The sequence below is a fragment of the Chiroxiphia lanceolata genome, chromosome 9 (assembly GCF_009829145.1).
Source record: "Chiroxiphia lanceolata isolate bChiLan1 chromosome 9, bChiLan1.pri, whole genome shotgun sequence".
Taxonomy (NCBI): Eukaryota; Metazoa; Chordata; class Aves; order Passeriformes; family Pipridae; genus Chiroxiphia; species Chiroxiphia lanceolata.
Genome location: NC_045645.1, coordinates 229,026 through 254,239, shown reverse-complemented (window position 1 = coordinate 254,239; position 25,214 = coordinate 229,026). Strand labels below are relative to the sequence as shown.

Below are 25,214 nucleotides of genomic sequence, written 5' to 3'. Positions count from 1 at the left end.
TTTGTCTGAATCTGTCACATCTCTTGTGCAGGCTGTTGCTGTATAGCCAGCCAAGTAAAGAGGTGAACATTAAGTAAGATTTCAGCTTTAATTGGCAGCTTAAAATTAAAATTATGTCCTGTAGCACTGAAAACTAAACTAAAAATAAAAAAGAAAAAGGCTGGGCTCTTACCTGTTGCAAATTTGCTTTTATAAAATTAACAAAACACTGTTTAGCTCAAGACTTCAAAATCATGGACAGGATTAAAATAAGATTTCGCCTGTGTTCCAAACTGGAGTTGTAATGGGTAAAGGCAATTCATATTTTATAATTGCTGCACGTTTTAAATTAACACTCTAATGTGCTTCTCCAAAGATCAGAGATTCTATTGCTCTCTTCTAGTCTTTAGGCACTACAGCTGTAACTGGTCTTAATTTGCTGTTTATCCTGTTCCTCTCCCCTTTTCTCCATGTTTTTTTTTCCATGCCCTTTTTAACTTCTTACCAGTCCTTTCCAGTATTCCACAGAAGCGTTTACAGTGCAGTCAGATAATTAGCACTTCCATTTAAATAGCAAACTTGTATGCCATTAATAAATCTTATATGATCATGCATTTTCTAAGAAATTTTAGGGTTTGTATTTCAGCAAATAGGCTCTTTCAGAACTGCTCCATGGGTCGGCTTTTTGGTTTTGGGGAGTTTGGGGTTTGGTGTTTTGTTTTTTGACTGAAGGAAAGTTCTTATCCATTGCAGCTGGTAAGTTAGTTTGCTGTCCATCACCTGTTTTTATCATAATTAGCGTCCAAACAGAAATCTAAAATCAAAACCCTTCTGTAAAAGTGAAGAACTGTGATAAATGGGATATCGAATGGATGCAGTTCACTGATCCAGCCTAGGCAGAAACAGACTCCTCCTTGCCCGTCAGCTCTCCCTGGGTGGAGCAGTGGGTGTTCCTCCTCAGCCAGCCTTAGAGCACATAGACCTTATTTCCCCCCATTTTCATATGGTGAGAAACAAAGCATTTGGGTTTTGTGGACAGTCTGTTTCAATGATACCATTTTAGTTCCTGCTTTGAAGTGTTTTCCAGCTATTAAAATGTTAACTGGTGCTCACACTGCCTTCTCTGAGTATATAATGATACTTAGTGCTTAGCTGTGTTCATTTTGAAACACTTGCCAGGGTGGAGAAACCTTATTTTGAGCCTTGGGATATCATTAATGCTAATCAAAAGAGAAATTTTTAAAAATTAAGACAACAGGTTAATGGTCCAAGAATGGGACTTGAACGGGAATCATCAACTTCTCACTTGCTTCTGAAATGAGGTACCATTACCACAGGATTCACTGAGTCATCTATATACGTCTTGATAAGGTTTAAGGCTATAAATACTGTTTTTATAAAAATGAAATATGCATCTACATTTACCAGAATCTCTTCATACATATTTATTTTTCAATTGAATTATTTAATTAAATAGCCAATTTAACTCCAGACTTCAAATTATATCATATTATATTACAGTTTTGGAGCAAAATTTGAATTGTATTTTGATAAAGGGCATTTTAAATACCAGGCAGAGATTGGCATTTTGCACAGCAGATGGGGGTTTGTGGTGTTGCCCAGTGTTTAGTCTTAATCTTGCTTTCTTGCCGTGAATCCTAGCCAAATCCTTTTTTTTTTTTTCTTCTTCCTACAAAAGATAAAATTCTGGCTTGCTGGCTCTTGGGGGAGATGTGTTTGAGAATAACAAATACAGTGCATGTGGGAGGTGGGAGAAAGGCAGGGTAACCCATGGTAACTCTCAGGACTGCTCCATCTGGGACCCCTTTCCCTCTGACATCACTGCAACCTGCAGCCGAGAGGTCCTCACCCTTTTAATTTTTTCAGAAACTTTCCTCTGATTCACTTGCTCCTGAACTGTGTTTTAGGACAAAGTAGTCATTGTAGTACTCATACCTTTTGTTAACAATTTTTTTATAAGCCTGCTAACTAACTTTCCATACAAAAGTTAACCAATAAAACAAGCAGAAGTATCGTGAACTGTGTGATTATACTGAGAAAGCAATCTCCTGCTGTTTGGGGGTGTTTTGGTTTTGTGTGTGGTAGAGGTTTTTATGTTTGTTTGCTTATTTATTTTTAGTACCTCCTAGTATGCTGGCATTACCTTGGAACCTCTGGATCTTGGGTCTTCTTCCCTTAGAACTCTGTTCCAGCAGACTTTTCTGCTTACCACCGTGTTGCCTTGGTTCTGCTGCTGGCAAAGAGCTGGGGTTGTGCTCTGGGGTTGTGCTTGCCTGATCTCTGCACTGCTGGTGCATCTTCTCCGGTTCCAGCTGGTGCCCTTCCTGCCATGTCTCGTTGGTTTTGCCCCTGCTGTGGCCCTTGTTGTGCCAGTGCTGCTGCCTGTGCCTTGCTGTCCCCTTCCAGTACCTTCCTTTCCTGTGCAACTGCTTTTTGTCCTTTGGTTTCAGCCTCCACTGCAGCTCCTGCTGGAGCAGTGAGCCCAGGCTGAGGAGGGGCTGTTGCTGGTCTGTGATACACTCCTTGAACCCCCCTCATCTTCACTCAGCCATACATGAGTGATCCTTGAGCTTCTGTCTCTGTGGGAGCCTGTATATCCACATATCTTTCCTGGGTTATTTTTTTTGACAGTCTTACAAAACTAAATCAGACTCGTGTGGTGACTGTACCAGATCCCGTTATGCATTCCAGTTTGCACACAGCAGCTCCAGCTGTGCAGTTCAAACTTTTCAAGTTGTTCTTGTTGGGTAATGGGACTGAAATTTGATTGTGAAGTGGTTTTGGTTTTTTGGGGGGGTTTTTTGAGACTTTTGCTTGCCATTTCCGTGCCTATCCACCACATGCCATGCAATTCACACATGCTGTCTTCTGGAACAAAGTGCTAAGTAGTGGGAAGATCACCTGATTACAGGTTTTATTGTGATCCAGCATGCTGTGATGAAGATAGATACACTTTTGTTAGCAACCGTTCCTTTGATGTGTGTGTCTTGGAATAGATTAATTATTAAAGATGCCAACTTGATCTCCTGAAGTTTTGTAAGCTGTGCTTATTTCCGTGATGCATGGTCTTTTTTTCATACTGAATTTAGCTGCCTTTGGTGGTTTTTTTTCTGCCTTTGCTCAAACATTCTGTGATTTAGCATGAGTCATTCTGTCTATGTGGGAAAGGGCTGTTTTATTACAGGGTCCGTTCTTGAGCGGGGAGGGGAAAGGGTGGAATGTATTTGTGTTTTCTATGTGTTTGTTGTGGAAATGCATAAAACTTTTTTTTCTTCTTCTCTTTCTTTCCTCTCTTCATCATCTCATCTGTGTGGGTGAATGTTCCTGCAAACCCTTGGGGAACCTATAGAGACGTTTGGTATGCTCATTCCTTCATTAGTGCCCAGAGTCACAGATGCTAGGTACAGTTTAGACTAGAAAAGCAAACAAGAGCCACATCGGCACAATGTAAGGTGGCTAAAAATGTGCACTTGAGCAAAACTCCCGAGTCATCATCTCTGCCCTCTTTGTTTGCATCAGACACTGATTTTGAATCTGCACTCGAGGAGTAGAAAGGAAATGTGTTCTCCTGTAGCAAGAGCTACTGTTTTGTGATTGAGATAATTTTCAAAAGTACCTCTCCTGTTTCAAGTTCCAGCTCCTATTTTGAGAAATGACTGAGGTGTACGCACTGAAGTTGCCTAAGTTCTGTTTGAGAGCACCTCTTGAATTGTGTTGAGGTGTAGGAGCTCAGGTGACCTCTGAAAGTGAGAACCAGGCACAATTTGACCCACTCTCTCATTAGGAAGAAACTGTAATTCTAATATAACACATCACAAAATATAAAATCGTTTTTAAAAGATAGTGATTTAAGATAAATGGGCACCACTGGCTAGCTTTATTTTGCATATACATGTTCAGTGCTGCTTTCTAAGAAAAGAGAGCCAAAGTAAAGTAGAATAAGGTAGAAGTTTTGTTGCAGGAGAGCTTGTGGCTTAGTGATATTCTAGAAATGATTTTTCTCACATATCTGCAATTTAAGTATTTCCAGCTGGATTGCATTTATTTCATAAACAGCATTCTTTATTCCATAAGTAGAACAGAGACAGAAATGACTATGTAAATGTCATTGTATATTTTTGTAAATACTGAATAGTCATATTTCAGTGCAAAAATATGGAAAGTTAAAATACTTATTTATATGAACAACAGAGATAGCATGAGGGATATTTAAGACATATGTACTGTAATAACTTGAAAAAAATGAGACCAACTACTTCATGTTTTGGTTGAGCTGTACAGTGTTAGAGTTACTGTTCCCTTCTGAGCTGTGGCCGCTCCAGTTTGAAGGCTCAGCTTTTTGGTGATCTTACTGATCTTCCGGGATTGTTTGCTCGTCATTAAGAGGAAATAATACTTGTGCTACTTTGACATGTTTGAAAAACTTTATCGATGTTCATCACTCGATCACATCATCTCTGTTCTCCTAATGGAAGAAGGATCATCAAACATGAATTTGGACATCGCTTGTTTCCTTTTTTTGTGTTGAGAAATTATTTCATGCCACAGGAAATCCTGTCCTTTTCTCAAATTAGGATCATTAAAAGTCATTACATGAATAACCTCTATAATTTAAAAACAAAGGAAATATTTTCCACACACAGGATAAATATGTAAACATTTTTCACTGATTAGCCACTAAAATATTTTTAACTCTCAGCAAGTTTTAATACCATTTAAAAATAGTTCCTTTGATATAAACTGTGTTTTTATTGCTCTGCTTAGCCATAAGTTTAGGATACTGAGTATGTTCCTCCTCTGTGATATTGCTCTTAAAATAAAATTACTGAGTGGATATCATGCTTTAAACACTTTCCTAATTTTGAGGTCTGCCAGAACTTTTGACAACTTTCCTGAAATTTCCGTTATATTTGCTGCTCCATCAGAGCCAGTGATGATGGGAGCCATAAACCTCCCTTCAGTGTTTTGTGATAATCAAATCTAGCACACCTGAGAGGGTGGAAAAAATAATAAAAAAAAAATATAATTCATGACCAGCCTTCTCCAGGGCTGCTTTTGTTTTTACTGCTGCTGGAACTTAACTGGTGTAAGAAGAGAATTTTTAAAAAGTTTTGTCAACGTTAGTATTCACTGAAAAGTACAAAGAAGTTGCAATTCATCAGATGATTGTTTCCGTGTTATAAACCTCATTTTTTTTGACTGTCAGAATGCAAAGCACAGTTACTAAAATGCATATTTCTAGATATTGCCCAGAGTAATCGTGGCGTATTGCTGTGTGTTTTTAGCAATTGCTTGAGGCAGAGCGTCACAGTACAGAAAATCCACTGTTATTAACTTTGTATTATGTGAAATGATTCAGAGAACAAAAAACCAGTATGATATTTTCTTCTCGATTCTGTGACTTTCAGAACCACAGCAATGTCTGAAACCCCTCCTGTTAATGACTGTGCGTGCAGGAATCTGCACTGATGTGGCTGAGCATTGATATTCAAAAAAAAGAACAGCTGAGAGATGAGCTGAGCAAAATATGTTGGTGCACATTTTAAACAGTCATCCAGAATTTTGCCATTATACATTCCTTCAGTTTCAATGGAAAATCAGTGTTAAAACTGCATATTCTCTGACTGTGGGCATGCTTAATGTGCAGTGTTGTACCCCTGTGCTTTACCTTTGCTTGCAGTAATACTGTCCCTTTGGTTCTTGAGCTTGCAAACAGCTTTTAAATAAAGGTGATGAGGGGAAAAAGCAATGAGATTGACATTACAGTCAAGCAGCTGAAAGAAAATGCAACGTTTATTTAACAAAAATAGATTAAAAGTCAATCTTTGTGGAATGGCTATTTATAAATGCCAGGTGTTTGGTTTTTTCCCAGTTGAATTAAGAATTAACATCACCTTAAAGCCTGCTTGCCTATAGAGTATTGTCAGTTATTAGAACTGGCAAAATTTAAGTAGTTTTTGTAGAATGATGTAGTTACTCCAGAAAGCTTAAGTATCCCCTAGAGATATGGTAGAAGTTCTAGAGGCATTGATGCTTGCTTTCATACATGGTGAAAATAGCATATTATGAGTTGAAGAAAGAAGTTGATGATGGAGTTCATGTATTTTGTTAACAAAGCATTTCCATTACATCCATGATGAATTATATTAATTAAAATGTACTTTTTTGTGTGTTTTCAGTGAAAGAGTTCCTAGCCAAAGCCAAAGAAGACTTTTTAAGAAAATGGGAAAGCCCTCCTCAGGTATCACTCATTTAAGCACTCAATAATTTTCTGTATTGCATTTTTTTATAATGTTATCGGTGTGTTATCACTTGGCTATGAGCAGAAAACAGAAATAATTGTAGTGCCATTTATAAAGGAGTTTCCATTTTTAATGTTGGCTTTGTCACTGAAGTTCATCAGCAAAGACTCTTGGGTCTTCTTTGGATTTGAGCTGATGAAATGTTCATACTGAACAGCAGGTTTTTCTTACGAGAATCGTGTTCACAATCAACATGACAAGACTCCAAATCTATTGGCATGTTTTAGTTGGCTTTTTTTATAACAAGAAGCATCGGCACATCTGTAATTTACCATGCTAATAATTTCCCTCATGATAGTAAGGGGAATCAAGGGTACTAAAACTACTGCATAGGGCTTGGGGGCAGGTTAAGGAGCTTGTTAGAGAGAAACCTTGTACAATTTTAACATGGGGGGTTGGGATTTTGGGGAAGGGTCATTGTTTTAAAGCACCATTTGAAATGCTCTGGCAATGGATATCTGAGAAAATGTACTCAGTGACATTCTCTCCACGTAGAACTGTCTCTAGAACTTGGGGGTTTTTTGCATGTTCTAATGTTCTTGTTTGGGAAGCATGAGGAGGTTATTTATCTGCATGTTAAATTCATGATCAGTTTACTGCTGGATGTTTCTTACGAAGCATGTGTCACCCGTATGAACAAATTACAGAAATGTGATATAATTCAGTTAAGTCTTTCTGTTTTAATGAGTGCAGTGTAAAATCTCTTACTCAAATTTGACAAGTATGAAATTATAACAACGGTACAGTTGGCTATGGTTGTCTTTGAGAAATGTGATTTTACTCAACTTTTTTAATAAATGGATTTAATTCGTACACTTAAAATTGTCTTTGGGTATTAGGTTGTAAATAATGTCCTTATATCCTTGTACCTGTAGAATACTGCTGGCCTAGATGATTTCGAGAGGCAAAAAACCCTTGGAACAGGATCATTTGGGAGAGTAATGATGGTGAAACATAAATCCACAGAACAGTATTATGCTATGAAGATACTGGACAAACAGAAGGTTGGTAATTTATAGTGGGTTTTGTGGTACAAAAGAGTGTGATGTAGACAAAGATCTGGTAGCTGTGGCTGAACTGTGTTGCACATACTGTGCTTTTTCTTATCACACTTGGATACCAGTGACAATTTAAATGTTTGACTTTCTCTTTTAGGCAGTAGATTCAGTTGTTGGGATTGTGTAGCATTCACACAACGGGCAATAACATTAACAGCGGGCCAAAGAGGCTCTAAGTAGCATCCAAAGCATTAATAAAATGTGGTCAGGTAAATTCTCTGCGTTGCTTATGTAAGGTGACCTATATATTCTTTGGCCAAAGCAAAATGTAGTGCTGTAGTTGAAATAAACAAATAAAGAAAGAAACTTTTGCACAGTAGCTCAAAACTCTGGAAGGCTCTTTGGGTCAGAAATTCTCAAAAATTTCATTTGTGAACCACAGTTGAAAGTGAAATTGTTTGCACAAATAATTTATTTTCCATTCTTGATCCCGTGATCAAGAATGGATGAATCAAGAAGTATGGATGTTGATCCCATACTTTTTGTGTGTATAATTATGTAGTAATCCTGTTGCATCAGTAGTAACTGCATAGATAGAACAGTGGTCTCCCCCTCGGAACAGCTGTCACATAATGGATATTTCCTGGGTCAAAAACTTCAGTGATGTAGTCTGAACCTGTATTGCTGCTCCAACCTGATTTTTGTTTTTAACAGCTTATTACTCTTAGATTAAGTAAGCGGTGTTGTTTGGTAAAGTTCAAATTTTAAATAGATTAAATTATATAAATAATTATATAAATAGATCAATTAAATAGAATTAAAATTTAAATAGAATTCCAGAATGTGGAAAAGTATTTTAAAGGAATTTATCGTTACAAGTAGTTTTGACAAGTTTTTCAGAAGTGCATTAGTTAGATCAGTAGATTTAAAGCTCCTCAATGTAAGAGCTCTTCTTACTTTGTAAGACACTATACATAACTTTGCTGCTGTGTAACAAAAATCATATTAAAAAAGTATTAATGGGGCAAAGAGAACTTAATAACCAGCAACTAACAAAATCAAAGTCAGCGTTGCCTCAGTGTGAACTCCTGCACTTGGGCAGTATTACATTTCTGAGTAATTTTATATAATGGAACTATGGCAGTGACATAGTCAAACTGGTTTGCCTGAGTTGCAGTTCCAGTATTCCTCACACGTGATCTGGGGTCCTGGACCATGAATAATGGGTCATTTAGTTAAGGATTACTTTATAATGGTCAGATAAGGAGGAATTAAAGTAAACTTTTCTTTTGGTGTCAAATCTGACATTATTTTTATTTTTACTTGGAACAGCTCATTTTATTGCAACTAAAGCATTCTTCTCTAACAACGGTTTCTAACTTATGTTTTTTAAAAAATCCAGTTAAATTAAAATGACATTCCAACATAGCACAACTGAAAGACAGGCCAGAGCATTTCCATCTGTGTGGAAATGCACCTCCTCATTACCTCAGTATGGCTGGTGGCCTCCTGTGGGGAGAGCTCTGTAGCATCCACTGCTGCACAGAGAGCCCAGCACCACATTTCACATTTTCAGCTGTTTCATTTTTTATGAATGGCTGAGTTGTTGTCCCTGGAACGGTTTATGAAATTACATCTTAGTTCAGAAAGCTGCTATAAAAATACTCAAGGATTTTAAAACAAAGTTCATTAAATTCATTACTACCTCTCAAAATTGGAAAGCTATAGTTATAAAATTTTCTGGCAAAAGCAAAAACTCACATTTTTAACAATTGTAGTGGACTTGCAGTAAATGATTCACAGGATTAAAACATGTTTGCATCCAGACATCAGTCTTCTCTTAGTAAATTAGATGGTTTTGTCTGTAATCAGAAGTCTTGATGTGTTCCTTTATGAAATATCTGCTTTTTCAACTCAACTTAGTTAGCATATATAATTATGTATTTGTGTTCTATTAAAAATGTATTAGTAGCTTTCATTAACTGATGACAAAATAGGAGATGGTTTAGGGAGAACACATTTCTATCGCTTATTCTATTATAGAAAATATACAGATGTCTGAAATCAGACAATGGGCAGGCTGCCTATAATTTTTCACTTCCAATTTACTTGAAATAAGAGAAAGCATATAGTCTATGCCTTTGTTATCCAATCTTAAGCTTGATTTGTCAGGTTATGAAAAAAAAAAATGTAGTCGATGTTGGTACAGCCAGTAGTTTGTGTATATAGGGATATTATTCCTTTGTCTGCCTTGTGATGATAGAAAGGCTGTAACACACCGTTGCTTGGCTGGTTTCATTCTGTAATGGTTTTTGGAAAGAAAATATTATGAACAAGAGCTGGGACACAGCCGAGCTGTTGGAGAATCTGCCATTAGCAGGATCCTTTGTGTCCCAGGAGCTGGCAGTGGGCAGCCCTGAGCCTGAGCTCCGAGGGGAGCAGGGCTGTGCTGTGGGAGGCCTGGGATGGTGTTCCCAGGTGTTCCACAGCACCCCCCTGGGCACTGCTCCATGGCCCCCACAGGGAGGAGGTGCAGGAAGCAGATGCAGGAAGGGGGCAAAGCCGTGTCTGGCACTGCAGCTGAACGCCTCCCAGACGAAAGCCTCAGGTTCCTGGCTTGGATGGACAAGAACATTCCACTACATTTCCATGGGTGGAGGGCACACCTTTCACAAATGAACCGATTTGAGCAAAATTTTTCTTTGGTCACTAAAGATCTGTGGCTCAAAAGAGATTTAGTATTTTTAAGTCACTATTAGTTTTGCATGGCATTTATTTCAAAGCAGTAGTGAGTTTTTTGTTAGTACTACCTTTTTGTATCTAAAAGTTAAATTTAAATACAGTTTCAGTCAGGGTTGAAATATCTTGTTTATCTGTTATTTATAGCAGTTAGATTTGATTTCCAAACACAAAACCAGACTTGTTTGATCACTCTTGTACATTTTCTCCTTGTTTCCTATGGAGAAAGAAAAAAAAAAAGTAATTTTACTTGGAAATCATGCCATTCTCAAAATGAGATATAGATAAATTGTGCAGTAGGGATTAAGTAAAATGGAAATAATTGATTATGCAATGTTGGGGTTTAACACAAGGAAACCAATTATTATTGACTGAGAAAGAGCAATGATCAGAAATCAGCAACTTGCCCCCGTGTTAGCAGATTAACATTTTAATGGATTCCAAGAAGTAACTATGGCTTATAAGAATGGAAATTCTGAATTTGTATTCTCCTTAGTTTTCTCACTAATGTGTGAGCTGTATAAAGTAAGTTTGTTTACTCCTGTTCACAGATAACAAAAATTCAGAATTAAATGTGTCCGACACAGTCTCCTGCCTTCCTTAACAAAGGGTCCAAAGATCAAATGGATTTTATTGAACTGCTGCAGAAGTATCTCCATTACAAACATAAGCCATTCTTAAGGAAATGCAGAGAGGTTTTCCTTACTATCCTCTATGCTGAGCAAGTAGGAAGGAACACTATTTGTAGAGCTGTCTGCCAGCCGTATTGCACAAGTGTTACTCTTTAAAATGTTGTTAGACTTTTTACTCCTTTCTTGGCACTGTTATTGTACTAGTAATCCATAAGGTTTTTCATTATGTAAAGTTACGTAGCTTGCTTTCAACTAATTGTTTAAGACTGAAAAATTTATCAACAACTATAAAATGTCACACTTAAACTGAGTATTTTTTTGTCTCCTAGGTCGTCAAACTGAAGCAGATAGAACACACACTGAATGAGAAGAGAATATTACAAGCGGTGAACTTTCCTTTCCTTGTTAAACTGGAGTATTCTTTTAAGGTAATCATCATTTTGAAAGTAGTTGCTGGGTTTCAGGGAAGTACATGCTTAAACTTGCACTAAGCATCCTCCCTCTCTTCCTTCAGGTCCCTTACACAGCATTCTGTGTCAGGAACTCACTAATTATCTTTATCCAGATTTACTTTAAAATAGATTTCTTGAGATATATGATGCTTCTTTTGCAGTTTTTCAAGAATTTCTACCCATGTTGCTTTATATTTGTCATGGCCATTGGATGGCTACAATTTTTCATTTTCATTCTTTAGTAAAATACATTCTGTGTAGGAATTACAGAAACTGTAGCACGCCTAATGTGTATTTGTGTATGTTTACTTGTTTCCTCAGGACAATTCTAATTTATACATGGTAATGGAGTATGTTCCTGGTGGTGAAATGTTTTCACATCTAAGAAGAATCGGAAGGTTCAGGTAAAAGTCTTAACGACATTATTGCTTTAAAAAGGCTTAAGCTGCTAATTTGGAAAGAGGATTTTATAAAATTTGTTAGCATTGAAGAAAAAATTCTGAAGGGTTAAATGCATTTAATTTACCTCTTTTTCAGTGGACTTACATTAGTCAGGCAGTGAAGAACTTGTAATTATTTCTTATTTTTTGCTTAGTTAATACAGACATTTGTGGTCTATGCATTTTAAAATCTTGGAATCCCTATGGATATTTGTCACTGAAACTGATGATAGCTTCTAAAAGTAAAATTTGAAGTTTAAGCTCTGCACTGTGGGATACATTCATCTTGATTTGCATGTGTATCTTAGCTGCAAGACTTAAATTTAGGGAATGCATGTATCAATTCTAAAACATTTACTTTTGCTTTTTCTTGTTACACAGTAAAAGAACAGGTTAAAAGATGCTTAGTTTGTCTATCCCTGGCAGTTATGTGGTTGTTCCAGTACCTTAGCATAGCACTGGGGTAATTAATATTCTTTTAATTCTTTGCAGTGAACCACATGCACGGTTTTATGCAGCTCAGATAGTGCTAACATTTGAGTACCTCCATTCATTAGACCTCATCTACAGAGATCTAAAGCCTGAAAATCTTTTAATTGATCAGCAAGGATACATCCAGGTATGATACTTTTCATATATTTAGGGAGTGGAGTCTTGTCTTACTGTGTAGATTTGGGTAATTCTAGCAAATGTGTTTAGAATAAATGGTCTGAAGCTGTTTGGCATGTTAGCCTATTTTTGGGGAGTGTTCAAATGCCCTACTGCTCAGTAATGGTTAAAACCATTGGGTTGTACTTCCTCTGACTAAAATTAAGTATGCACAGTGGAGCTGTCTGCAGTTGAGCCAGTTGTCAAGATTTCCCTTGGGGTCTGTGGTGAGAAGTAGGTGATTACATGGCTCTGTTCATCTGACCTATTTTATACGTCTGCCCTAGAACAAGATGAAAGGTGCCCTAAAATATCTGTTTCTCTGCATTGTCTGTATAAGTAGTTTGGGAAAACCAGCTTGGATGTTAACACTGATACTGTGGTACTTAATGTCTGTCAGATGAATCCCACCCTTGGAGAGTCCTGGCCTTCTCAGACATCTGGAGTAAGAGCTGAGTTGAGGTCTGATCAGAATTGCAGTGCTGCAAATGATGACTTTGGTTTTACAACAGTCTCTCTCAGCACCTTCTCATCTTCCTTTTAACTCTTATGTTTTTAACCTAAATGGCAAATGGGAAGGCAGTGTGTGCAGCAACAAGCACTCTGCAATGCTTTACAGTCCCTAAACTATGGAAGTTCTTCGTTCCTCACTGTATTACCTTTTGCCATAGCAGAATCTAACAAGAAAATACATCATAAAAATGTTCAAGAGAAGTGGAAAGGAGTCATATCTTAAACAGCTTATAACTGTAAAATAATTTTGCGTGGAGAGTAAAATAATACTGTAGGGAGAAGATAAATCAAGTTCCTTTGATGTGGTTGGGGAGCATCATTAATGTAAACCTATGAGTGGCTTAGCCCGGAGTTGGCAACTCTCTCTATGCAACAGTTGTGTTTTCCTGCTGGTGTGCAGAGGGAGATTTGTGTTCATTTGTTGATGCTGCACAGGTGGTGCACACTGTTTGTGTTGATGCTGCACAAACTTCATTTTCTTTTTCCATTTTAAAGCCATTACTGTTTGTCCTGTGTCTGTAGTGTATCATTCTTACATAGGCTGATGTGCATTCCCAAACACAGAAATGATTCTTTGCTAACTGAAGCAGGTCTGTCTAGTCAACACATCACCCACTGTTCAGTTCCAGCTGTTGATGCTGTTGTTTCTTCCAGAAATGAAGCAAAAGCTGCCTTGGTAGTTTGGAGTTTGGCTTCTTTAATTGTGACACTAGTGTACAGGACAGGGTTACTGTATAATTAGCAACAATTTTCATTGCAGTACAGTATGCTTCCTGGGAATGGGTTGAAATTGATACCACGAAGGAGGAAACAAAAGAAAAGGATCCCCAAACAAATAGACTTAGTAGCTTCAAACCGATGGCAGAATTTCACATGTAACTACCTGGCTGCTGTGTACATTCCACAGGAATATATATGTCCAGGAAAAACCACAGAGAGTGTGATATTGCACACAGAGTTCTGAAAACGTCCTGCAGAAAACATGACAAGTGAAAGGAAGAATTTATAATGGCCAAGTACTTGCCATTTGTGAATACAATTACTGCTACATTTTTCCCCCAGGGCTCTAGTAAACAAACTTGACTCTGGTGATGCTTTCAAAGATACTCAGAATCAGAACTGACAGGAAGACCTCTTTTATGTTGTCTTATTCCCACACTAATTTTACATATAACCTTTATACACTTATGCAATAAAATTCTAAATTTACAAGACTGTTGGATATCATGACCCTTTTTGTGATTAATTTATTTGCTAAGTAAAGAAATATATAAATATCTTATTCGTGTTCTTTAAACTTTCAGCAGTACAAACAGCCTGATGTGAAAAGTATAAGAAAAACAAATAATGTAATTGCAGTGCATGTGGAAGATTAGTAAGCCACAGTTCCCACTGATTTTTTAAGTTACACGTAGAAGGTTATGTCAGGTGATAATACCTACTTTGTGTTCTTTCTTAATTATATAATGAGAAACCTTCTGTTTATTGAGAACTGAACTAAGGTACATCTGATAATATGCTACTATGTGATTTGAGAAATAAATTTTTCCTCTAATAAAATGATTTTCCAAAAGATTTCAAAAGTACTTAATTTTAAATTTCTTCGTAGCAATGCACTTACAGTCAATTTATTTCTTCTGATGATAGGTCACGGACTTTGGCTTTGCAAAAAGAGTAAAAGGAAGAACTTGGACGTTATGTGGGACTCCAGAATACCTGGCACCTGAAATAATTCTCAGCAAGGTACTTTGTCTTGTTACTCAGCCATGCATTTGATGCAGTTAAAATGTAACCACCTAATTGTTAAACTCTGAGGGATAAACAATTGCTGATACTTCAAAAAATCAGATGTTGACCAGTCGATTCTTTATGAATTCCATAAAATGCAATCGTCGCATTGTAAATATTTTTTAGTATGCTAAAACTTATGCCAAATCAGCAGTTTTCACAATACTGTGCAGAACTTTCTACATATACTTGCCATGTAACTTGGGAGGGGAAAAGAGATTTAAAAAATCTATAAGTTAATTAACTAACATCCTTATCAGAACAACAGAGCTCAGTGATTACATTCTGAAGTGTTAACAGGCTGGAACAGGAACTCCAGAGGTAACAGGAACCCACAGGGGATGAATCAGTAGTCATCACATAACTTGTTGCAGTGTGTTTCAGGTTTAAGGCAGTTTCCATGAAATCAAAACCAGTGACAATCCACTGGTTTTACACATAAAGTACATGCACTGTAAGCTTACTCTTGATCCGTTTGTCTGGTACTTGCACTAAGTGTTCAAACATAGAAGAAGTCTTATTAATCATATAGCTGTTTAACTGTAGCCCTATATATTTTGCAAGGGGAAAATATAGTTTATAGAACTGCTTGTGCTATAAATAGTCATAATGCATAATGTTAAATCGCACATTTAGTGTGTGGTTTAATTAAATACCTTAGCAGGTCTTCAAAAATAAACAAAATCCATGTCTATTTGGGGAAAAAATGTTGGTTCTTTGCACCTTTTTTTGCCCCAGTGCAGCTAGAACAGCAGAATAAATTGCAGTGCACCTACTACAAATTCTTCATAGTAGATCCTTCAGAAAAGACTGAATCTGAGCCCTGAGCTTTGTAAAAGATGTCAGGGAACATATATGAAATTGATAGGTTTGACTTTTGTAATACTGAATAGGACCTACTAATGATTTAATGTTCAGGTTTTAAGATCATATCGTAAATGACTATAACAGCTTATTAACTAAACTTCTAAGCTCTTGTAGCTAGCTCACTGCATATGAAAATGAATGTTCTGAAATGCAGATAATCAAGCAAAAAGATGACAGTATACCGTCTAGGAAATACTGTGATATTTAATGAAATCTCCCTAAGCTTTGAAGACTTTTCAATCATTCTGTAATAAGATAGTTTTGATTTTAAGTAAAATAAATTGTGCCCATTTCTGTCACTTAGGGATTCTTGTCACATCACTGGCACTCACCACACAAATGTTTCACTGGCAGTGCTGTATTAGGGTTTCAGTGTATTGCTGTTGGAATCTGGGACTGCCAGTTTGGTTTGAATTAGGTCGTAAGTTCTGTATTGAACAAACAGTGTAATTGCTTTCTTTGTATTCCATAGGTATATACTGGAAATCTTAATCTGTGTTAGAAACGGTACTAACAGTGGGATGTTTTTATCCAGGGTTACAACAAGGCAGTGGATTGGTGGGCATTAGGAGTGTTAATCTATGAAATGGCAGCTGGATATCCCCCATTCTTTGCAGATCAGCCTATTCAAATTTACGAGAAGATTGTGTCTGGCAAGGTAAGTTTGTGTGTTTTCACAAACGCAGTTGTTTGCCTTTGCAGAGCCTGTTTTTTGGTGGAGGACATGCAGAATTTAATGGCTGCTAGACAGCAATTTGGAAAGAACATAGGAAAAGTGTGTAATGACCACTTCTTAACTACAGACATTGTAACTTGAAAATCAAAGTTCTAAAAATCTGCTCCTTGCCTTCAAATTTAAAATGCCAATTACTAAATTTACAGACACTGTGGTATTATATCCCTTCATGCTTGGATTGAAATGATCTGACTATTAACAACTATTTAGCTGTATGCTTAATTTGTCTAGCTATTTTCTAGAATGTTTTTGCAGTTTTTGAGAAGCTCTGAAGGGTTTCCATCATTCCTAGTAGGTCTCTTTACTTCTGCAGTCATGTAGTTCAAGACATGTCTAATGTTCTATTTGGTTTTCATTGTTGTATAAAATTTTCAAAAAGTGTTTCCAATGTTTCCCTTTTATTTTTAATTAATATCTCTTACCTTTGGTGCCGAATGGCACCAAAATGCACTCACACTGCAGCTTCTCCTGCCAGCCAGTGTTGTCTCTGTTTCTCTGTGCTCCCTGGATCTGTTCCAGTTACTGTCTCCCTTGTCCCTGCACAGACACAGCAGTGCTGCACCAGGTACCTCTGCTTCTAATCAAGGGCAGTACTCAGCAGGCCTGTGGTGCACTGCACTGACATTGATTCTTTTTTAAATCAAGAAGGTTGTTGCTCTTTGAAAGGCTTTAATACTGTGAACCTTCGGCTGTTTCTATGAATATATGGGAATTAATTTACAAACATCTATTTTTAAAGAAATCTTTTTCTTCTAAGCTAAAAGAAAAGAAAAAAAGTTGGGCAATTTTGCAGTTTTATCTCATTGGCTTGACGTCTGTACTGTTGATCATCTACCTTTTTTACTGAGTCCATGGATGGATGGCTGCAGAAACAGCACTGGACATGAACTCTGGAAACTCTTAACATTCAGTCTTCAGCTAGCAGTTCTTTGTAACCTGAGTCTTTCATTCTACCTTATTCTCTTAGTTCTCTACTTAAAAATTTGAGTTAATATTTCCTTAGTTCTAAGTGGTCTAGGTACTATAGTCATTAAAACCTGTTAATTTCTCATAATGTACAATAGACCTATATTGATAGGTGAACTAAAGCAGTGCCCTTGATAATTAGACTTCTTGATATCACAAATGTTTTTAAGTAATTCCATGTTCTGTATTTACATCATAATTGATCAGCTGAATATAGGGAGTGTCAAACACTGAGAGTGAGGATGATAAATATAGCTTTCTGCTTGTTCTTTTTCCCTTCCTTCTCTCTGCCATCTCAAATGGTGTCAGTAGATCATTTGCTAGTAAAACCCTTTGTAATTATATCCCAGGAATCATCTTCAAATATCCTTTAGCCAGGTTTGAATAAATTGCAAGTCACTCACATGCAATCTTCAAATAGTGCTATGTTAGTTATGTAAGACTTTTAATCTTGGTGCATTTAGTTATCAGACAGATTGCAGTACAGCATAAAGTTCCAGACTGACTTTTCATATATGATTGCTGAATGTACAGTTATTTCAGAGCGTGTCTATATATTTATATGCTGTACTCTACTGTGTCTCCCATGTGTGCATATATATAATATAATCTAAAAATTTATTCCTAGAAAATAGTTGAGTGTGTCTTGAGATTGTTGTGTTGGTGAGAACCAACTTAAGTTAAACTTGGCTTTTATATCACTCTTACGCTAAATTAATATTTTGCCCACTAAAAACTTTCAGCTCAAGAAATGGTAGATGGACCAGGTAATGCTGTTGATAAAGGCTCTTTGAAACAGAAATACCTGTGCAACAATAATAATCTCTCACTTCATGCATTCCTACTTGATTTGGTTTTAGAGGAAGGATAGAAAATGGGCCCACTGTTTCCTTTTGTATGAAGTTGTTTCACTTCACAGGGAGAAGAATCAAATTTGTATAATATTTTTTAATGTTGTGGGTATATAATTTTAGGTGAGGTTTCCGTCACACTTCAGTTCAGACCTAAAGGATCTTCTAAGAAATTTACTCCAGGTAGATTTGACCAAACGATATGGAAATCTCAAGAATGGTGTAAATGACATAAAGAATCACAAGTGGTTTGCAACTACAGATTGGATTGCCATTTATCAGAGAAAGGTAAGACTCTTCCTGGTCAAAACTATTACAGGTCCTTAAGGGATTGAAGTAAAATTTCTAATTATTTTGGGGTTTTTTTCCTAAATCTATCAATTTAAACTGAGAAAAGGTAGAGGTAGTTCCATCTTTTAAGACTGCCAAGGATATGTATTGATTGATTATGATTGTTTCTTATTGGTATTTTATCCTGAACCTCTGTGTACATTCATGTTCTCTTTAACACATGTTGGGCTTTAGTCTGTTTCCGGATTCTCTCAGAGTGAGCCATCTCCTGCCTCTCTTGCTTTTCATTTAACCCCTGCTATAGTGGCATCTATAAATACTCCTCCACAGCAGAGAGGAATCTGTTCTCCTTTCCAGCCAGCTCCCAGCAGTCAGACTGTGCTTCAGAGTGGAGAAGCTCCAGCCAAAGCTAGAGCTTTTCTTTCTTTTCTCCTAAAGGAACGTCCTTCCTCCTCCTTGTTTGGAGTTTTTGTCTCCTGACACCATGCTTGGACTGACTGCAGTTCCATGAGCTGGGGCGATGGGAAGAGCTTGGATGCTTTTTTTTCTGGCATCTTAAGAACGGTTTTCCAGTTCCCTGATCAACACAACTTGTAATATGGTTTTTAGAAAATCTATGCCCAGTCTGCACTGGGCTTTGGACCTGCATAAGAACAAAAGCAATAGAGACAATTGGGAATATTTTCAGCATGTGAGCAGCCATTAATGTATCTGTTAGAGGGCAACACATTTGTGCTGCCAGGATGAATGAAGCAGAGCTGCCAGAAGGGATGAGGATGATGATAATTCAGTCTAGGTTCCAGTAGCTCCAAAGCTACCTCTCCCTTTGAATGTAGAGTCAAAGTTAAATATTTGTAGATTAGTGAGTTAACTAGAAACAGAATCCTAAGAAATTATTTGTTCACTTAAATGTAACCTCTGAATTCTTCGTTTTTCAATACACAGCAATAGAAGACTAAAATTGGTGTTGTCCCAGAAGACTCAGGTGGAGAAATAATTTTGAGTCTCTATTGGAAAAGGGCTAGAGACAAGCGATAATATTTTAAAAAATTGGTTTGAGTTTGAAACACTAACAGTCTGAACTATAGAGGCATAAACTTGCTGCTTGTAAGAGCAGTATTTTAAAGGCCAAAGCTAAATACTTACAATAGTTTATAAAAAGAAACTGGTTGTTTGTCTGCACAAACGTGACAGTACAGTTATTGAATTATTCACTAATGTATTAATTACTACTAGACAGGGTACAGTTAACAGATCCTGTATTCCTTGCATAAAGTATAGATATTTTTAAGAAAATATTTTCCATTGCAGATTTGTAATTATTGTTCTTTGGTTTCTTAATGCCTGTTTGCAAGGTGGATTTATATGCACCAAGTTTCATTTGCTGGTAGGCTGTTTGGGGACACTCAGGCTCCATAAGATTAAATCAGATGGTTTAATACTGTGCTAAATATTCTTAGCATTCCTAGTGCACTACTGTAGAGAATTACTTTTGCAGAAATAAGAAATATTTTAAAATGTTAGCAAGTAGTACAGTCAAAATAGCCATTACAAGATTTAAAGGGTTGTGAAAACTGATGCTGAATAAGCTTGAAGCTTTTCATTATAAGGAATAAATCCTGTAATACTAAGGGTATGAAACAATAGCATACATTGTAATATCATCTAAGCAGTCATAGAAATACAGCAATAAACTTTGGGCTTATACTAGCCTTTCACAGTGGTTGTTACCACAGCATGTATTCTCCTGAATAAACTTAGTGTTCCTTGGCAGCTAATGTCATGTGAATTATTTATTTCTTTTTTATTATTTTTTCTTTAAATTTAAATGCTACAGTCATAAGTGAACCAGTCAATTACTTAATATTTCGGATACGATCAAGTCTTGTTTTCTTTGTGTGTTTGCATAGCTATTTATTAACATACTGCCTGATAATATGGTTGTACTTAGGGCTAAACAGGTATTTCCACTATAAGCTGCTGTTATCTCCTGCAATCTCTTCTTAGCAATTTCCTTAGTGAAGGTAATAGGAAAAGGTCTGACGTGTCTCATTTGACAGCATTCTAAAATTCCAGTAGGAAATGCAATATTTTCTGTGCTCTGAGTTTTGCTGTAAGAGAGTAACTGAAAATCAATTTAAGAAGACAGAGACAGAAATTCAGATAATGGTACATGTGTGGCTTTATAGGGTAGCTCTGTACACAGGCTGTGTGTTCAGTCAGGATAAATCACTGAAACGTGTATATTGTTTTAGGAACAAAAGGATACACGTGACAATTGCACAAACAAAGGCAAAAGTTAGTATGATTTCTTGGGGTGTATAGTGTTATCGCCCAAAGTCAGCAGAGTATAATTTGTATTGGTCTGTGCTGTACCTCTTTAATTTACTGATTTACACACACAGCACATCCACACCACCATTAATCTACCTGGTTGCACAGTGTGATGTGATCCTCTGCCTCAGCTGGAGCTGGAGCTGTGCCTGCCCTGCTTAGTTGTCTCCCCACTGTGCTGCCTCTGGCACACTCACTGCTGGGGATGTTCGGGACAGGGACACTCGTCCGATTACTTTGTGTTTCCAGGTCTAAATTTGCATTGCCTCCATCATTTTGTTATATTTTGGCTTTCCTTACGGTACGGTCTTTGAGTGACTCCTTCGTGTCATTTCTTGTGTCTCATTGTGGCCTTTTTGAAAAGGCTTTCACCTCTCACTTACAGTTCGGTCCTAGGAGGAGCTTTGTAGGAGAGGCAGAACAAATTCTTTTACACTTGTATTAGGTTAGTTTTTATTTGGAAAGAGAGGGTCGTTGGTAAGTAGGAAGGAGAGGGGTTCCAAACTGCCCTAAGATTTTTGTGTAGCGTTGATGGCAATCAGTCTACTCTGCTTCTGCCATGACTGTGCTGGGAGCTGTGCCACAGAGCTGATGAGTTCAAGGGAGCAGGATCGCCTCTGCAAGGAGAGAACTAAACTTTGGTTTAAAGTGGAAGTAATTTTTAAATGATGTTTGTCAGTGAGATATTAGTCTTTTTCAACTTAGATTCACATGTCTAGAGGCCTGTACCTTCTTAGACTGGCTTTATTTATGTGCCACAGCTTTAGCCTGTAATACCTGATTTGGCAGGATTTGAGGATTAATGGGAATATTGCTGTGCTCATTATCACAATGTTAAATCTGTTGGCCAGTAACGTTTCGTGTGCTTTTTTGTGTCTCCCACCAATACAGGTAGAAGCTCCATTCATACCAAAGTGCAGAGGTCCTGGAGATACCAGCAACTTCGATGACTATGAAGAAGAAGATATTCGTGCGTCTCTAACAGAAAAATGTGCAAAAGAATTTGCTGATTTTTAGTAGGAGTAAGAGGACAAGATGACATCAGGGCTCACATTGGGATCTTTGCACTCTGTTAACAGATGAGGTGGAGCTGAGACCATCATATGTCAAAACAGTTACCTAGTTACTTCATTCCACAAAGCCGACTGAGGTCTTTATTGCCATCTTCCATGTGTGCAGTTTGCACCAACCCTTCTAACTAGGCACAATTAAGCAAGCACTGTTTGTGCAGTAACACAGAATAATAGACCACTTTCCTACTTAACTTTGGTTTCTGTCGTTCTTTGTTTCTGTGTATTGTTCATTTTCCCCCTTTGAAATGAAGTAGTTTTTTACCCAAGAATGCTCCATTTTATTTTGAATAATGTATTATTTGTGTGAGTGAAATGGAAGGTGTTGCGGCTAGTGTGATTTAGACTGAAGTGAAAGATAAATGTTGCTTCTAGTCTGTGCCAGCCAATAATTCATGTCTGTCTTGTGTCTGATGCTACAATTTATAATAATTTTTTAGTAGCTCAGACTAAACCTAGCCAACATTTTTAGCATTTTTGAAGGTAGTATTTATCGCCATATAAATGTCTGCTAAATTAACTTAAAAACATTTCTTCCTGGAGGCTGACCAAAATTCAGTAGAATCAATTGGATGGCTTAAGTAGGGGACAGTAGCTAGACCCCGTGCCTTGGTTTTCTACATCCCTGCAGTTTTTTGTCACTGCCTCCTTCCTTCATATTTCCCACCTAGGCAGTAGGTAAGTTGCCATAACCAGACTGTACCATGGAAAGCTTACAGTCCCATGAGAGCAGGAATTCCACCTGGTCTGGATTTTGGACCATATTAAACCAAGTCAACTTACCAGCATTTCAGTTGGCAGGTATAAAATGGCTTTTTTAAGATCAAGAACCCTAAACTCTTAAAGGAAGTTTTGGTCAGTATTGTAGAGAATATGATTCATTTTGATTCACTTTGTGGGGGTTTTTTTAAGTAGCCAATGTCTGGGCTCCCAAAGTATTCCTTGTTTCAAGCCTTTTTTGATTCAAAAGGCATCCATTAGAATAAGAACCATCATGCCACAAAAAGCAAAATGCGCTCTGCCATTAGCTGTGAAAAATAAATGGTTTAGCAAATGCAGAATATTGTTCTAGATGCATCGCTGGATGAACACGGTTATTTTTTGTTAGCTGTTAAGAATAAGAGGTTATTGCCAAGTTTTTATTCTGGTATACTATATTAGTAAACTGAGGATGGAGTACTGCTACAATCATTTTCTTTTTAATTACAGCACTTCATTCACGAAGAAAAGAGAGAAAGTTTAAAAACTGCAACAGCTGAATTTATTTTAGTTGCATTGTCTTTGTTTCTAACCTACTTTCTTTCAATCAACCAGAATGTATGGTCACACAGATACAGGTATTTGGGTTTAATTATGTTTTGTATACTCTCACCAACTGACTTAAAAGGTATTGCTACCATGTGCTAGCTTTGGGCACCTCTACACATTTATTTCAATGTTAATAATCAGCGGCTCAGCACTTTTCTGGGGGTTGCTTTTAAACTTATTCATAGTAGTTTTATTTCTACACTTGGTTCTGGCTGTCTCAGTGACCTGTCTTAAAACAGCACATCTAAACAGTTTAAACTAGACTCATGTTTTATGATAAATTTACATGCATACAAGGATGAATTGTTTTTTAAAAAACTGAGCTATACTGATACATAGCCATTGTATTTGTTTGAGTGCCAGAGCAAATCAACAGCTGATGGCATTCCTTCCTTTTAATCTGTATGAGACTCCCTAAAGAAAAGCCTTTATAGACATTTTACAAAAGATTCTGAAACGTACCACCCAACGTTCTCTGTGTTTAGGTTGTTGAGCATTTTTGCACAACGTCATTAGGAGGCTGACACTGAATGCAGTCTTTGTCCACCCATATATACATACGTGCAAGAAAAGTATAAGATACTTTGCTGTAGCAAATTTTATGTAACAAAGATATATCGTCACATTAATAAATTTAAAGAAATCCTTTGTATGAAAATGTTAAAATCTTTTGTATTTCATTTAGACCAAGGACATGCTGCTGTATGCTAGCTGTATGCGATAAATTCTACAGTAACTTTGTTGTCGTTTATGAACTTTAAAGATTTTAATAAATGTTGGAGATCACAATTTGATTCTGTTATGATTTTAATTTTTAATCATTACATTTATAATTCTAGAAAGGTTCAGAGATTTTTCTGTTTTGTAATATACTGTAATCATTCATCTTGCGTGTACAATAAGACAAAAGTCTAGGAAATTGGTTCTGACCTGTCTGTCTGATATCCAGATTAAATTCTACGTGGGCATAAGTGGAAAAGTCATCATAATGCCATGATATTCTGCTATTTTTTAATTTTATGAAAATCCTGTCAGCAAGTTAAACACTTTTCCAATATGGCATAATAGACTTCAGTATGGAAACGAGATTCTATTTTGGAAAAGGAGGGGAAGTGTGCAATTTCCAAGGCATTAGTGAGTACATTTGACAATGTGAGTATTATACAACCCTCTCATTTAAACACAGTCGTGAAATATAACTACAGAATATTATGTTACCTGTATTTAATTTGAAAAATCCTTTTCACAATATGGAAAAATTGTATATCTATGACAGTAGAAGCTTGTTAATTTTACACATTTGAGGAATTAAGTGTTGAACTATATGGTATATTTTAATTGTACTCTAGTTGTATGTAACTTTCATTTCCAACATAAAGGATTGTATCTCATTAAGTAAATTGCTTTTTTTATTATCTTGTCAGTTGCATTAAAACCCTTATTTTTAAATCCTTTAAAGTATTTTACTAATTTTTGCAAATAATTAGATGTTTTTAAGTGCTGCAATAGTGTGCAATATAGTAAACATTTATATACAGAAGTGCAAATTAAATTATGTACAACACTTGTGCTGCTTCTTTGTGAATCAGAATGTTGTATGATGAGAGTTGTTGCACCTCCCCACACACTGCAAGTAGGGTTTGAGAGCAAGAGGAAAAGGTTGTGAAACCTACCCACACACACGAGTTGAGGCACATTAAGCTTTACACTAACTAGGGTGTTTGGAGAAGGTGATGTGGAGAACATTAAAGGCACTATGACAAGTCTTGGACTTTTTAGACAATCAAAAGCAAGCAAGGTGATCATTAGCTTCAGTATTGTTTGTCTTCATATTATTTTCATTTAGACTCAATGCTTTTTATTAAAGATAATTGCCTGTTTTTAAACTGTCTGCAGATCCCGCTGTACAAACTTTGTGCTGTGTCTCATTGTGCTGTGAAATAACTGAGAGAAGTAAAGACTGTTCATGGGCTTGGCATTGTCTGTCTTGAGGCTTTTTCTGCAAGTGGTGTTAGGAGAGGCCCCGGTACCTGCCCTGTACTGCAGCTCCTCCTCTTCCTGCTGTGCGAGCCGAGCTCTGGCCTCTGCTGCTGCTGCTGTGCCCCCGCTCACTGCGGGTTTGGCTGCTTGGTTTCGCAGGACTACTGCTACGTTACAGTTCAAAGGCCTCTGTACTGTTTCTAGAGCTGAGCTAAAAAACCTGCAAAACTATTGCCTTCTGCTTTTACTACAGCTCCCATGCAAACACAGCGTGTTGAGCCACAGATTTGAACATGTCA

General features: G+C 37.0%; 1 protein-coding gene across 9 annotated transcripts in view; it reads left to right on the top strand.

Moving 5' to 3' along the window:
- Positions 1-24,393, top strand: part of PRKACB (protein kinase cAMP-activated catalytic subunit beta) — a 75,249-nt gene extending 50,856 nt beyond the window's left edge. For 6 of the 9 annotated variants that reach the window (XM_032696145.1, XM_032696144.1, XM_032696140.1 and 3 more), the window contains 9 exons: positions 6,180-6,241; positions 7,178-7,306; positions 11,001-11,099; positions 11,445-11,527; positions 12,056-12,182; positions 14,372-14,467; positions 15,915-16,037; positions 18,056-18,220; positions 21,449-24,393. In XM_032696145.1, coding sequence (XP_032552036.1) covers positions 6,180-6,241; positions 7,178-7,306; positions 11,001-11,099; positions 11,445-11,527; positions 12,056-12,182; positions 14,372-14,467; positions 15,915-16,037; positions 18,056-18,220; positions 21,449-21,574 — 1,010 coding nt within the window. In that variant the 3' untranslated portion in view covers positions 21,575-24,393. Of the gene's footprint in view, positions 1-3,349; positions 3,359-6,179; positions 6,242-7,177; positions 7,307-11,000; positions 11,100-11,444; positions 11,528-12,055; positions 12,183-14,371; positions 14,468-15,914; positions 16,038-18,055; positions 18,221-21,448 lie in introns of all 9 variants that reach the window. The other 3 variants (XM_032696139.1, XM_032696142.1, XM_032696143.1) reach the window with 2 other exon arrangements.
- The last annotated feature ends 821 nt before the right edge of the window (positions 24,394-25,214 follow it).